At 36.3% G+C, this 13852-nt stretch overlaps 1 protein-coding gene across 5 annotated transcripts in view; it reads right to left on the bottom strand.

The window, feature by feature from the left end:
• Positions 1–449: 449 nt before the first annotated feature.
• The window catches only part of LOC106868484 (leucine-rich repeat-containing protein 45), a 63389-nt gene continuing 49986 nt past the window's right edge, over positions 450–13852 (bottom strand). For all 5 annotated transcript variants that reach the window (XM_089356030.1, XM_014913772.3, XM_089356039.1 and 2 more), the window contains 4 exons: positions 9467–9652; positions 8101–8211; positions 2233–2380; positions 450–1651 (listed from right to left, as the gene is read on the bottom strand). In XM_089356030.1, coding sequence (XP_089212156.1) covers positions 1479–1651; positions 2233–2380; positions 8101–8211; positions 9467–9652 — 618 coding nt within the window. In that variant the 3' untranslated portion in view covers positions 450–1478. The remainder of the gene's footprint in view (positions 1652–2232; positions 2381–8100; positions 8212–9466; positions 9653–13852) is intronic.

Below are 13852 nucleotides of genomic sequence, written 5' to 3'. Positions count from 1 at the left end.
AAATCCTTTGGACGAAAAAATATGAATTCTGTAGATGAGGTCAGAACAGTACTGGAGGAGTATTTTTTGTCACAGACAAGTGAATTTTGGAAGAGGGGCCTTGCAAGTCTACCAGATAGATGGAAGAGCATTGTAAGAAATGAAGGAGAGTATATTTTAGATGAAAAAAGAACTTTGATTATCTTAATTTTGAAAAATAAAAGTAGAAAAAAAAACACATTATTTATGTGATGACCCAATACATACCAATATATGTATTTCAATACATATACACATCTTAGATGCTGCATACAAACATTCACAACTTATTTCTTTAGAGAAAATTTCCAGTAACTATATATTTGCTTTCTTTCCAGTTTTTGTGCAAATACAAATTTATACTTATACATCTCTGAGATGTACACATTACATGCACAAGCAAAAAACAATAAAAAAGAAGCAGACACACAAAATTTTCCTCAGTTTTATTTTAAATCTGTAAAATTTTTATTTGACAAATACTTAATTTAAAAAAAGAGAAAAAATTATTTGGAATCAACAAATTATCATGATTTCTTAAATATATCTTTGAAACATTTGTGTATTGGTCTATATTATTCTTTTTATTTAAGATAAATTAATCAGAATCTAATTTCCCATCAACATGATTTCTATCCATTTTAATTTGACTTTGACTTATTGCCACAGAATATATCCTAAAAGATCTCTCAAAGAACTTACCTCAGATATTTCTGAGAACTAAAAAGGATCCCATTTTAGTCATCAGTTTCTTATTTTACCCCTTATTATTATCGATGATGTTTAAATATGAAAACAGTGAAAAACTTCATAAAGAAATATGTTTCAATGTTATGGAGTGAGTGACATTGATGGGCCAAGAGTCACAGACTTTGTGTCTCACAATAAACTAACTGATATAGAATGTTATGAAAATATTAATTTATATACAGATATGTGTGCTCAGCAGGTTGTACACAACAGTAAAGTTTAATTTAACTGCTTTGATACTAACTCGCTTGAAACCACCCCTATTACAATGAAAGAAAATGATGTTTTAAAATGTTCATATCTAATTTAAAACCAACTTCTAAAAATTTTATATAAGAATTCTTTTATGTTCCAAACACCAAATTTGTAATGACAAAGTATTAATTTACTAAATCTTTGCTAAATTAAATTCTTGCTTATTTTGAAAATTAATTAAAACACAAAGTATTTCATTAGAAATATAGTCACAAGATGATTAACTGGTCCAGATATACTTACTTAACTACAATAGGAAAAATCAACAAACCAATGAAATGCAAAGTCAACAGTAATGCAAATATTATTGAATTGGTGGAGAGGGGAAATGGCTGTCTTTAAATAACTAAATGTTAATTAAAGTTCTTTTTTTTTTTTTTTTTTGTTAATCAAGTAAAAACATATGGAATAGAAAAAAATATGGTAAATTCTTTTATGGATTAGTGAAAAATGTTTCAGGAAAGTGATGTCCTGGTGATTGATACAGCTGATTGTAAAGACTGAGCTCGCTGTGTTACTTCATCGCAAAGGCAATTTAATTGGCTACCTTTTGTACGAAGTTGTTCATGTAAGCTTGCCAACTCTACTTCATGTTTTTTCATCATTACTTTGTAAATGTTATCATGTTCTGTAAATACATTTAAAAAAATCATAAACTATTATAAATGAAAATGCATATTTGCAACAATGAATAAAATCATTTTTGTGTTTAAGTATTAGTTTTAATAAATTTAAAATTTAATTCTCCTCTCTTTTACTCAAACTTACTCACTGTAAAATTTTCTATCATACTTGTACACCAGCATTGGGCTAGAATTGCAGCTACCCTGAGTAAGGTAAGATTTAGTGAGCATATAACAGGAAAGAGAGTGTTATGTTGATTTGTCTGTCGACTGATCAAATTAAAGTTCAGACACTGAGAAGAAATATTTTATTAAAGATTTATTTTTAATATTACTACAGAGCCATACACTCCTTTATTCAAAAGTGAAACAATGTAACATAACACCCTCCTTCCATAATAAGGTTATTAAACATCAAATTGCAGTCTACCAGCAACCTTCATCCCAACACTGCTACGAAATAGATCTGGGAATTGTAGACTGCATAGATCAGTTTCTCAATACATTTTCATGCAAAAAGTAGATCTGTATTTAATTTCAGTTCCATTTAATTAAATATCCATCAAGCAAAGATAATTAAATTTACCAGACAACTTTTGTTCCATTTCTAACAGTTTGTTTTTCAGTTCTCTCTGGATTTGAGCTTCTGCATCTAATTTGCTGTGTAACTGGTTAATTTCCATCTTGTATTTTCCAGTTTCTGCTTCCTTCTCTGTTTCTTTCCTGGCTAATTTCTAAAATAAATCCATTTGATTTGGAATACATTAAAAATGCACTATCATAAAATATATAAGGTAAATATCCTGTCAATGGATATTATAATGTTTTACAACTTCCTTAAAAATCACTTCATTTCTACATATTTTTACCCATATTATTGAATAAGTGTTGCTATCTGAAGAAATTCTCTATTCTTGTGAGACAAGACAGTGAAATCTTGAATATTGTAGACTAAATACTTCAGCTAGCAATGGGATATGAACTTATATTTCTCCAGTTATAACTGATATCTTAACTACTTGGATATTGTTATGATTCTCTTGAAGTAGCCCAGGAGACCTTCTGAATGGCAAGCCTAATGAAAAATTACCTTCAATTTTTTTAGTAATTGACCCACTTGATGATGAGCCATGTCACATGTGATTTGCTTCTCAAAAAAAGTTGTCTATGCCTCTCTTAAAGTATACAAGAAATATAACATCATCATCATCATCGTTGTTTAACGTCTGCTTTCCATGCTGGCATGGATTGGATGGTTTGACTGAGGATTGGTAAGCCAGGAGGCTGCACCAGGCTCCAATCTGTTCTGGCAAGGTTTCTACAGCTGGATGCCCTTCCTAATGCCAGCCATTCTGAGAGTGCAGTGGGTGCTTTTTATGTGCCACGGCGTGGGGGCCAGTCAGGCAGCCCTGGCATTGACTATGCTTGGATGATGTTTTTTATGCACCATCAGCATGGGAGCCAGTCAGGTGGCACTGGCATTGACCATGCTCGAATGGTGCTTTTTATGTGCCACCAGCATGGGAGCCAGTTAGGTGGCACTGACATTGACCACATTTACATGCCACTGGCACGGGTGCCATTCAGGCAGCACAGGCATTGGCCACAACAATGATTTCATTTGACTCAACAGGTCTTCTCAAGCACAGCATTTTGCCCAACAATTGAAGGGTACTTTTAAACAGGCCGGTTATGTGACACTGGCATCAGCTATGATCTCACTTGACTTGCCAGGTCTTCTCAAGCATAGCATATCTCCAAAGGTCTTGGCTGCTAGTCATTGCTTCTGTGAAGTCCAATGTTTGAAGGTCGTGCTTCACCACCTGTGGAAGAGGTAGACCCAGGAAGACCTAGGATTACCTCTTCCACAGGTTCCCTCTACTGTTAGGGTGAGACACTTCTTCACACAGCTGTCCTCATCCATATGCAATACGTGACCATACCAGTGCAGTCATCTCTCTTGCACACTACATCTGATGCTTCTTATGTTCAACTTTTCTCTCAGGCACTTACACTGTCGTGTATGGACAATGACATTACACATCCAGCGGAGCATACTAGCGTCATTTCTTTCAAGCCTATGCATATCCTCAGCAGTCATAGTCCATGTTTCACTGCCGTGTAGCATGACTATTAACACACATGCATCAGTCTACTTTCACTCTGAGTGAGAGGCCCTTTGTTACCAGCAGAAGTAGGAGCTCTCTGAACTTAGCCCAGCCTATTCTTATTCTAGCATCTACGCTCTCAGAGCATCTACCCCCATTACTAACTTGGTCACCTAAGTAGCAGAAGCTATCAAATACTTCTAGTTTTACCCCCTGGCATGTGATGGAATCTGTTTTCTCTACATCTTCAGTGATTATTGCCCCAGTGCATCTGCCATACACAAAAACTATCTTCTTAGTTAACCTTCCTTTGATATTGCTGCACCTCTTACATGTCCATAGCTTACACCGGGTACATCTTATGGAGTTTCTACCTATGCCTTTTCTACAGATCAAGCAGGGCCATCTACATGAAAGGATTTGTGATTTGTCTGCCTTCTTTCTTATTAAGACTTCAATTTTTGCTATATTAACTCTAAGGTCCTTTGATTCTAGATCTTGCTTCCACACCTGAAACTTCTCTAGTTCTGGTAGTGACTCAGCCATTAGTGCAACAAGGTCATCAGCATAGAGGAGCTCCCAGGGGCATCCTGTCTTGAATTCCTCTGTTATTGCTTGGAGGACTATGATGAATAAGAGGGGGTTGAGGGCTGGTCCTTGGTGAACCTCTACTTCTACCTGGAATTCTTCACTATACTCGTTGCCAACCCTCACCTTACTGACAGCATCCATATACATGGCTTGTACAGCTCTCACCAACCACTCATCTCTCCCTAGTTTCCACATTGATCACCAGATAAGGGATTGGAGAACCCTGTCAAAGGCTTTCTCCATGTCAACGAAAGCCAAGTACAGAGGTTTACCTTTTGCTAGGAATTTCTCCTGCAGCTGTCTTACCAGAAATACAGCATCAGTGATGCTTCGCCCTGACGCAAACCCAAACTGTATCTTGTCTAAACTAACTCTCTTCCTAGTCGGGCTATAACCCACTCTGACGTTCATCACCTGGTTTAACAATTTGATACCTCTGTAATTATTCCTGTCTAATGTGTCACCTTTACCTTTGGAGCAGTTGACTATAGTGCTAGTACACCAGTCATTGGGTATGACCCCTTTATGTATCACCTGGTTGACTACATGGGTGACTAGACTATAGCCTACACTGCCAGATATTTTAAGCATCTCTGCAGTTATTTCTGATGGGCCAGGAACTTTCCCTGTCTTCATACCCTTAATTGTTTTATCTACCAAGGTACTGTCAATTCGAATAGCTGGTCCCTCTGTTGGGTCAACATTTGGCAGACTCTCTTTCTCCCATTCATTTTTTTCATTTAGCAACTTTTCATAGTGGCATCTCCAAGTCTCTCTCTTTGCAGCATCATTAAAAGCAAGTGAGCCATCATCCATGCTGACACATTTCTCTACTATGATATCACGATTCTCTCTCACACACTGTCTTGCAATACAAAACACTTCAAGTCTCTGATCCTCATGATGCAGAACATTGGCAAATTTTTTCTTATCTGCTTCTTCTCTGGCTAAGTGAACCTGTCTCCTAGCTTTTCTTCTGATGATCTGATACTGTTCCCTGCTACCACCACACTTCTAGTCCTTCCATGCCTGTTTCTTTTCCCTAATGGCCCTGTCAACTACATTGTTCCACCACCACATTACCTTAGGTCAAGATGGGACTTTGCACCAGCCACAGATCTGGTCAGAGGCCCTCAACAGGTTGTCCCGTAGAAACATCCAGTTGTCCTTCACATTATATGATGCTATATCCTCCCCTTTTTCGTCAAAAGCTTGAAGTAATACATCTCTAAATCTTTGTCCATTCAGAGGATCATTAAGCTTCCAGACCCTTCTTTTCCATGTTGGTCGTCTTCTGGGCAGCCATTTAGCCCTGATTCTAAAGTTGCTAACTACTAACCTATGTTGTGGAGTACATTCTTCACCTGGGAAAGTTTTGGCATTTATAAGTAACTATATTTCCCATTTCCTGGTGAGAATGTAGTCAATCTGACTAGTGTGCTCACCAGACTGGTAAGTGAACAGGTGACTGGCAGGTTTTCTCAAGTTAGTATTACAGATCATAAAATCATTTGCATCACAGAACTCCAGCAGCTTGGTTCCCTCATCACTGCTGGAATTAGGATGTTGTCTAACATGCTCGTTGAAGTCACCAGCCACAAAGAGAAGGTCCCTGTCATTCGCCGACAAGGTAGTCTTCAAGAGGGTGTCATAAAATCAGTCTTTCTGTTCATAAGCTGAGGTAATGGTTGCTAATCCATGTTGCAGCACTAGTCTAAGCTTAAGTATTCTATCACAGACTCTGACTATCTTGGTTACCTTATTGACCCATTTCTCTGCAAGAAGTATACCCATACCCCCAACTCCATCAGTGTTCCCTACCCAGAAAATCTTATACCTATGTTCTTTGCCTATGAGGAACCTAGCAGAACTTCCTCTCCACCTTACTTCTTGGATGCAGCACAAATCTACATGTCTCCGTTCAAGCATCTCAACAATCTCACAAGACTTACCTTTCAATGTCCCCCCAACTAAAAGTCATGGAGAACTATGAAAGAAGATGAATAAGTACCGGGGGTAGAACTCCCAGAATAAAAATGTAAACACCTGAAAGACTTTCCCTCTCTTCATTACTAAATGTCTTTCCCTCTTCTTCATTGTTAAAAGATGCTAGAAAAGATCGATCGTATTTCATTGTAAATGATTGATGCGTTCTTTTCTCTGTCTCTATTGTTTCACTCTATTGCTTCACTCTTGTATTTAGTTTAAGCAGTGAAAGCTAAGATGAAATAATTGCTATTCCGTTGTGTATTCACCCTTGACTCACACCCAGTTTGATAACAACAGCCTGTGCATCGGTGTTCATCGGTGGCGGGGGCTTGGCCTTGGGATCTGTGAGACCCACAAATGCCACTGTTAGGACTGGATTAACACCCATAGTGACCGTAACGACTAAAAAAACCTTTCCTGCCCCTATATAGGATCTTTTTTCATTTTCTTCCAACCACTTGAAGGTTTATCTTGCTCCAGTCCACTCAGCTGGTCAAAATGAGTTGTAGCTATAATTCAAAGGGGCCAGCCTTGTCATATTCCATGTGAGGCTGAATCTCCCTGAGACCTACATTAATGTCTGTGGAGTACTCGGCCACTTGCAAGTTAATTTTATCCTTGTGTGGTAATGAAAAGTGAAAGTGACATCCAATATTTGCTTATTTATTCACATTGCTTTGAATTAATCATGCATTATTCCATAGTTGCAAGATTTTGATGAAGGAGTAATTTATTTTTAGATTGATATTGTAGGATAGGTGTGAGAGGCTAGATCTGGTCAGTTTGAACATAAAACAGGTAGAATATTTTGGCCAGATATGGCCAGTTTAAATACTAAGGGGTTAAGAAACATTACTACTACTACTACTACTACTACTACTACCACCACTACTACTACTACTACTACTACTACTACTACTACTACTACTACAATATTTTGTCTGTCTTTATGTTCTGAGTTCAAATTCAACCAAGGTTGATTTTGCCTTTCATCCTTTCAGGATCAATAAATTAAGTACCAGTTGCATACTGGAGTTGATCTAATCAACTGTGCCCCCTCCCCCAAAATTTCGGGCCTTGTGCCTAGAGTGGAAAAGGTTATATGACAGGAAATTATGCTCATTCTTGAATCATCAGGCTTGTCTTCAGTAAAGATGACTAACACAATTGTGCCACATGTAATGGAGGTGTTACATGAAGATTGTCACAGTAAACATTGTCATATCAACCAAACCTTGCAAGACTTTGTGCTGTTGCTTTTTATGTTTTATTGCACTTTATTTATTTTGTATTTTTGCTCATGAATAGAATGCTTGATCACTGTACTGATGCAAATCAAAATCCCAGATTACTCAGATATTTAATTACTTAGAAAGCTATGGTGTCCTTATAATCCACAGCAAACCATAAAAGATTTTCAAAAAAGGAGAGGCTGATTGGAGAATGAGTACCAACAAAAAGAAGTAGAACTACTTAACATATTCCATCATAGGAAGAGATATGAAAATAACATGGAGAAAATTCATTGAATTAAATGAGCAACAGGGATTGATTTCTGTTTTAACCATTTTAAATTCTCTTTAGAATGTAACATTAAAATTGAGTGAGAAAGAGAGAAAAAGGGAAAGAGAAAGGAGAGAGAGGGGAAGAGAAAGAGGGAGAGAAAAAGAAAATAATGCAACCATTTTTAAAAACTTATGTCAGCATGAGAAATAGGTATAGAAATGAAAATTAATAAAAAGTATAATTTAGTTAGAATTACATACATTGTTCATATCATTCAGTTGTTGCTGTGAAGTTTCCCATTGCTTTTTAAAGTCTTCCTTGGAACTTTCAATGAGAAATATTTTATTTTGAAGCTGCTCATAACGTAGATCCTAAAACAGAAATAATAAAGGTTAAATGATGATGATGATGATGATGATGATGATAGTAAATTTGGAGTGATGATATCACAATATAAAAAAAATGAAAAGAAAAAGAAAGAGAATCCTGGGCAATTACAGGAATAGATAGACCAACTGTGAGATGATCTTGTGAAGGTAGAGATTCTTAGCCATGGAGATAAGATAAAAACTAAATTCCATGAAGCAATCCAAATAAAGTACCGGCTGAAACAAAATGGATACAGGACAGTAATGGAAGAAATGAACAAAGGATGAAAGTGAAAGCTGCCATTTCTCCTTCAAATCACTATCTTAGAAAAATTAAGAGCACATTATATGATGTAGTCCTAGATATACTATGGCTGGAAAAAGATAAGATAGTCATGGCTGGAATGTCTTTGATCACAGATCAGTTCAATAAAGCTGACCTGGAGCTAAACAACAATAACAACAAAAGTAAACGGAAAACAGGTGCATGGAAGTATATGAGTTAATAATAGGTATACTAATTACAAAAAAGTGCAGTCAACTAGAAGAATTATTAGATGTCACCAAAGAGAGTTTTTTATCCACTTTTTGCTTAGACAATCTCAGTTGATTGAATATTTTTCAATTCATTGTAATATATATATGAGACCCTACAGTATGTGTATTTAGTATGTAGAATATTTCCTTGAGGTATTTTCCCACAGACATATTGATGTATTTAAGACAGAGCAGCAGAGTGATATATTGCAAGTGATGGGAAGAGCAGGAGAAAATGCATTTGTTGTTGTTATTGTTAAACCCCAGGTTAGCTCTGAGTGAGTATACCTATGATCAAGCATTCCATTTGCAGCCATTCATCTTCTTCCTATGTGCAGGGAACCTAGGATCATATTATCCAGTGAGTTAGGGTGTGATTTGAAGGAGATTTAGCTGCTATTTCTATCAGGTCCAATGACCATACAGAGGTTCTCTTGGTGAAGCAAATAGTAATAGCAGTACAAAACACAGAGGAAAGATACAGCTTAGCAGAGTTCTAATAGCAGCTGAAGAGACTAGGTGAGTTTGACAAGCAAATCAAATAGCTTTTCCTTGAATATAGTCTAAAATGAATTTGTAGAGAGTGAACCTACCTGTTCATATGTACTCACATCCAAGCACACATCATTTCTTTCTCTTACCCTCACCTCTCTTACTATATCAATTCTGTTTTGTCAGTCATTGTAATCTTCCATACACGTTTCAAAGTCTGTACACTTACATTATCAGTCTTTATGCCAGCCTTGAGAATAGCTATATCTTCTTCTGCTTTAACTCTTAAGGCAATATTTGCAGTCTTCAGAGAAGCAACATCCTCCTCAAGTGCCAAACGGCTTTGCTCTGATTTCTGGATCTGGTTTCGAAGGTTGCTCTCTAAATTCTCCCAGGATTCTTTTTGCTGTAATTGCTAAAAAGAAAATATTGTAACTTTTATAATTTTAATTTTGTTTAAATAAAATGAATATTTGCAATGTCTAAAATTCTATTCACAAGATACCTTATGAAATCTTAGTACCAGATGTTGTGAAAGTAACTGTTGATAATGTTTGTAGGTAAAAGTAATTTGACATGAAGTTAGTAGATTAAAAAATAGAATGAACTGATAATTTCATTTCAAATGTTATACTTTGCAATCCATGCCAACATTGGACATGATGGCTGGAAGAAAAGGTTACTTCAGGACTCAGCTGGTGCTCATTTTCAACTGAGTAAACAAGAGCAAACATGAAATAAGTGCCTTGCTCAAGGCACTGAGTAAGGCACTTGCCTGATCAAGGAATGAAACCCACATTCTTATGATTGTGAGCCAAACACACTAGCTATTAGGCCATATGTCTTCAGCCCATAACATAATGTTCTCAATAATACTCCAATGTATGTGGGTGAGAGTGTTAAACACTAGTACACCATGTCATAAAAAATGACAAATGAAACCATTGATGAATTTCTTACCAAAAGACTTCAGACAATGTATTTAACAGTAAAATATTACAGTTTGATCTCAAACAAAAGTCCAAAACCAATATTAGTGCAGGTTGCCAACCTTGAATGAGGAGTAAGATCAATATATATGCACATAGATATGGTGCTCATCAAAATCAACAGTTTTTTTTTTAATTATAAACTTTTTACTGGTACACTGAATGATTTAACAATAGTTACAAAAATTTAATTAAAAGTGATGGTATTGTATCTACAAAAATGTTACAATATTACATGGGTGCAGGTGTGGCTGTGTTGTAAGAAGCTTGCTTCCCAACTACACAGGCCATACACACACACACACACACACAAAAGGCACAGGAGTGGCTGTGTGGTAAGAAGCTTGCTTCCCAACTACATGGTTCTGGGTTCAGCTCCACTGCATGGCACCTTGGGCAAGTGTATTCTACTATAGTCTCAGGTCATGCAAAGCCTTGTAAGTGGATCTGGTAGATGGAAACTGAAAGAAGACCATCGTATATATATATGTGTGTGTGTATCTGTGTTTGTCTTCCACCATTGCTTGACAACCAGTGCTGGTGTGTTTACATCCCTGTAATTTGGTGGTTTGGCAAAAGAGACTGATAGAATAAGTACCAGGTTTAAAAAAATAAGTCCTGGGGTTGATTTGTTTGACTAAAAAAAAAAAACAAATCTCCAGAGTGGTGCCTCAACATAGCCACAGTCTGATGACAAACAAGTAAAAGATTATTTACAAAACATTGAAAATTTGCTTATTTCCTGTTTTACTGAAATGATTTGGAAGTAAATTAAAACTGAAAGACAACAGCAAAAATATAATACCTTATAAATTTTACCTGTGCTTCATAACATGATAGGATTCCAGCCATGTCCATCCAGTCAATATATCAGTTAATATATAAGCAATATATATGATTTAATATATTGTTATAATCATTCAATTATCATCATCATCGTTTAACGTCCGCCTTCCATGCTAGCATGGGTTGGACGATTTGACTGAGGATTGGTGAAGCAGAAGGCTGCACCAGGCTCCAATCTGATCTGTCAGAGTTTCTACAGCTGGATGCCCTTCCTAATGCCAACCACTCCAAGAGTGTAGTGGGTGCTTTTACGTGCCACCAGCACAAGGGCCAGTCAGGCGGTACTGGCAATGGCCATGCTCAAAATGGTGTTTTTTACATGCCACCTGAACAGGAGCCAGTCCAGCAGCACTGGCAACGACCTCGCTCGAATGTCTTTTTATGTGCCAGTAAGGCGACGCTGGTAATGATCACACTCAAATGGTGCTATTTACGTGCCACTGGCATGGAAGCCAGTCAGCTGCTCTGGCAATGATCACGCTTGGATGGTGCTCTTAGCGCTCCACTGGCACAGGTGCCAGTCATCGAATTTGGTTCAATCATGATTTCGATTTCACTTGCCCCAACAGGTCTTCGCAAGCTGAGTATAGTGTCCAATGAAGGAGAGGTTGGCATGGGTGCCAGCCGTTGAATTTGGATCGATTTTATTTGCCTCAACAGGTCTTCGCAAACAAAGTTTAGTGTCCAATGAAGGAAAGGTACGCATAGGTGGGCTGGCTACACTCCTGGCAGAGGCCTCAGATTATGGTCTCACAAATTACATAAAAATATTTCCCATGTTTTGTTATTAAAATGAAAGTAAAATTCCACTTGATTCGATGCTGACAGCCTAATGTGTTATTTTTTTTATTATAGAATTTTTTTATTCTTTAAGTTTTGGTTGTTATTATCAGTATATGAAGATTGCTTATAGTAACATAAAGCTAGCCTTTATTTCAACCCACTCTCATTCATATTCTCTCACTCTTGCCCTGTTTAGCAGTAGGACAGTGTGATAAATATCTCATCCTTCCACTCACTTTCATTTTACTTGTTAGCCACTCATTGTCTCTTTGTCGTTTGAGAGGGTCTTTCTTTCACACTACCTCACTGGCATGACAATAAACAAAACACTAAGCTCATTATGATACATTTTAAAAACTAAGTGTTAATAACTTAAAACATCTAAAAATGTAATAAATTTAACCAAATAAAGTAATGAAACACTTACACACATGGCCTCCTTCCCCTGAAATTAGGCTAAAACTAATAAACAGGTGGTCTTTAATAAAAATAAAGTTCAGTAAAATAATTAAGTTAAAAGCATAGGAATACAAGATTGAAAAGAGCTTAAGTATACAGACACAAAAAACAGTGAGAACACCAAAATTCTTACAAAGTAAAAGTTTTTCACATCTAAGGACATATACTTCTTTTACCATACATACATACAAAAATTCTAACTAAAACCAATTGTTAAGAAATAGTTTACATTCTCTCCAACATCACTCCTGTCTATTAACTCTGGTGTATGCCAAGTTTGTGCTTCTCACATCCTTCTTTTTAATACATCAAATATCTACAATGTAGAATTCTGCACAGATGATATCACTCTTTACTTCACCTTAACAATTCATATCACCCACATACAATACTGACACCTCACACCAGACCTCCACTGTCTCCAGGGATAGAGGGAAGACATTAAAACATTTTCCAATGGAAACATGACAAATAAGTTTCTTTAAACAACACAAAAAACATAATCACATACTTATAGAGAGATCATTCTTGTCTCCCAGCATTTCTAATTATGGTCTAACTTTCTAACTTTCTCTTTCTCTCTCTGGTGATCTCCCATGCCAAATTTCGATAATATTGCCAAAACTGCATTACAAATAGTAAAATTTTTCATTAGGATCAGAAAATACAGAAAATACCTTAGCACTGATCAGTTGCAGGCCCTCTACAAAACTTGGATTACCAACATAGGATTACAGCTCATATATATGGGATGTATCTGTTGTTACATATAAGAAGAGAAGTTTATTTGGTAAGTGGCAAAGATTAATTCATCAACATGCATCAACCACTAGCTCACATATGTGCTATTTCCTCTCTCTTTTCCTCAATTCATGTTACTATAATAACCTTTGCTTCTCCAAACTAGCTATCTACATATTCCCTCCACCTCTCTTCCCTCTCTTGTTACTTCTGCTGTATCTCACCCAAATGTGACTTTACTAATTCTAATATTCCAATAACATTAGTTGAATCAAAAAATACTCTCCAATATTTGAAGCTGATGTCTATTTTTAATATAATTTGTATCACATAAAAAATTAAAAAATGCCGAAATGGCTTTCATCATGTGCTAAAATGACATCAACTTATTGCATAAACATAACAGCAGAATGTTGTTCTTTTGAAATATGAACAGAACAAAACAAACCAGACCATTTCTAGCAGGTACAACTGATACATCTCAAACAAAGCATACATACTTCAAGTGAGTTTCTGCACACAAAATTATCTTGAGGAGTAAATGGGACAAACAAAACAAAACAGAACAGTAGAATGTACTGTTAATCACAAACAAAACATGACAAAACGATTTGATGCCTGTTACTACAACTTACTGGCACAGCTGTTGCGAAGTAAATTCTATTTACCTGTTTGCTAGATTTGTATATTTGCTTATTGCTATCCTCAAATTTGTACCTAACTAAATCAGCAACAGATAATATGAGTGACAAGAAATTGTGCATGTGTCAGCAAGACTCTCACTAATCCTAATATTA

Source organism: Octopus bimaculoides, chromosome 1, assembly GCF_046866305.1.
Source record: "Octopus bimaculoides isolate indiv1 chromosome 1, ASM4686630v1, whole genome shotgun sequence".
NCBI classification, from domain to species: domain Eukaryota; kingdom Metazoa; phylum Mollusca; class Cephalopoda; order Octopoda; family Octopodidae; genus Octopus; species Octopus bimaculoides.
The sequence above is the reverse complement of the archived record's forward strand: the minus strand, read 5'-3'. Positions and strand labels throughout refer to the sequence as shown.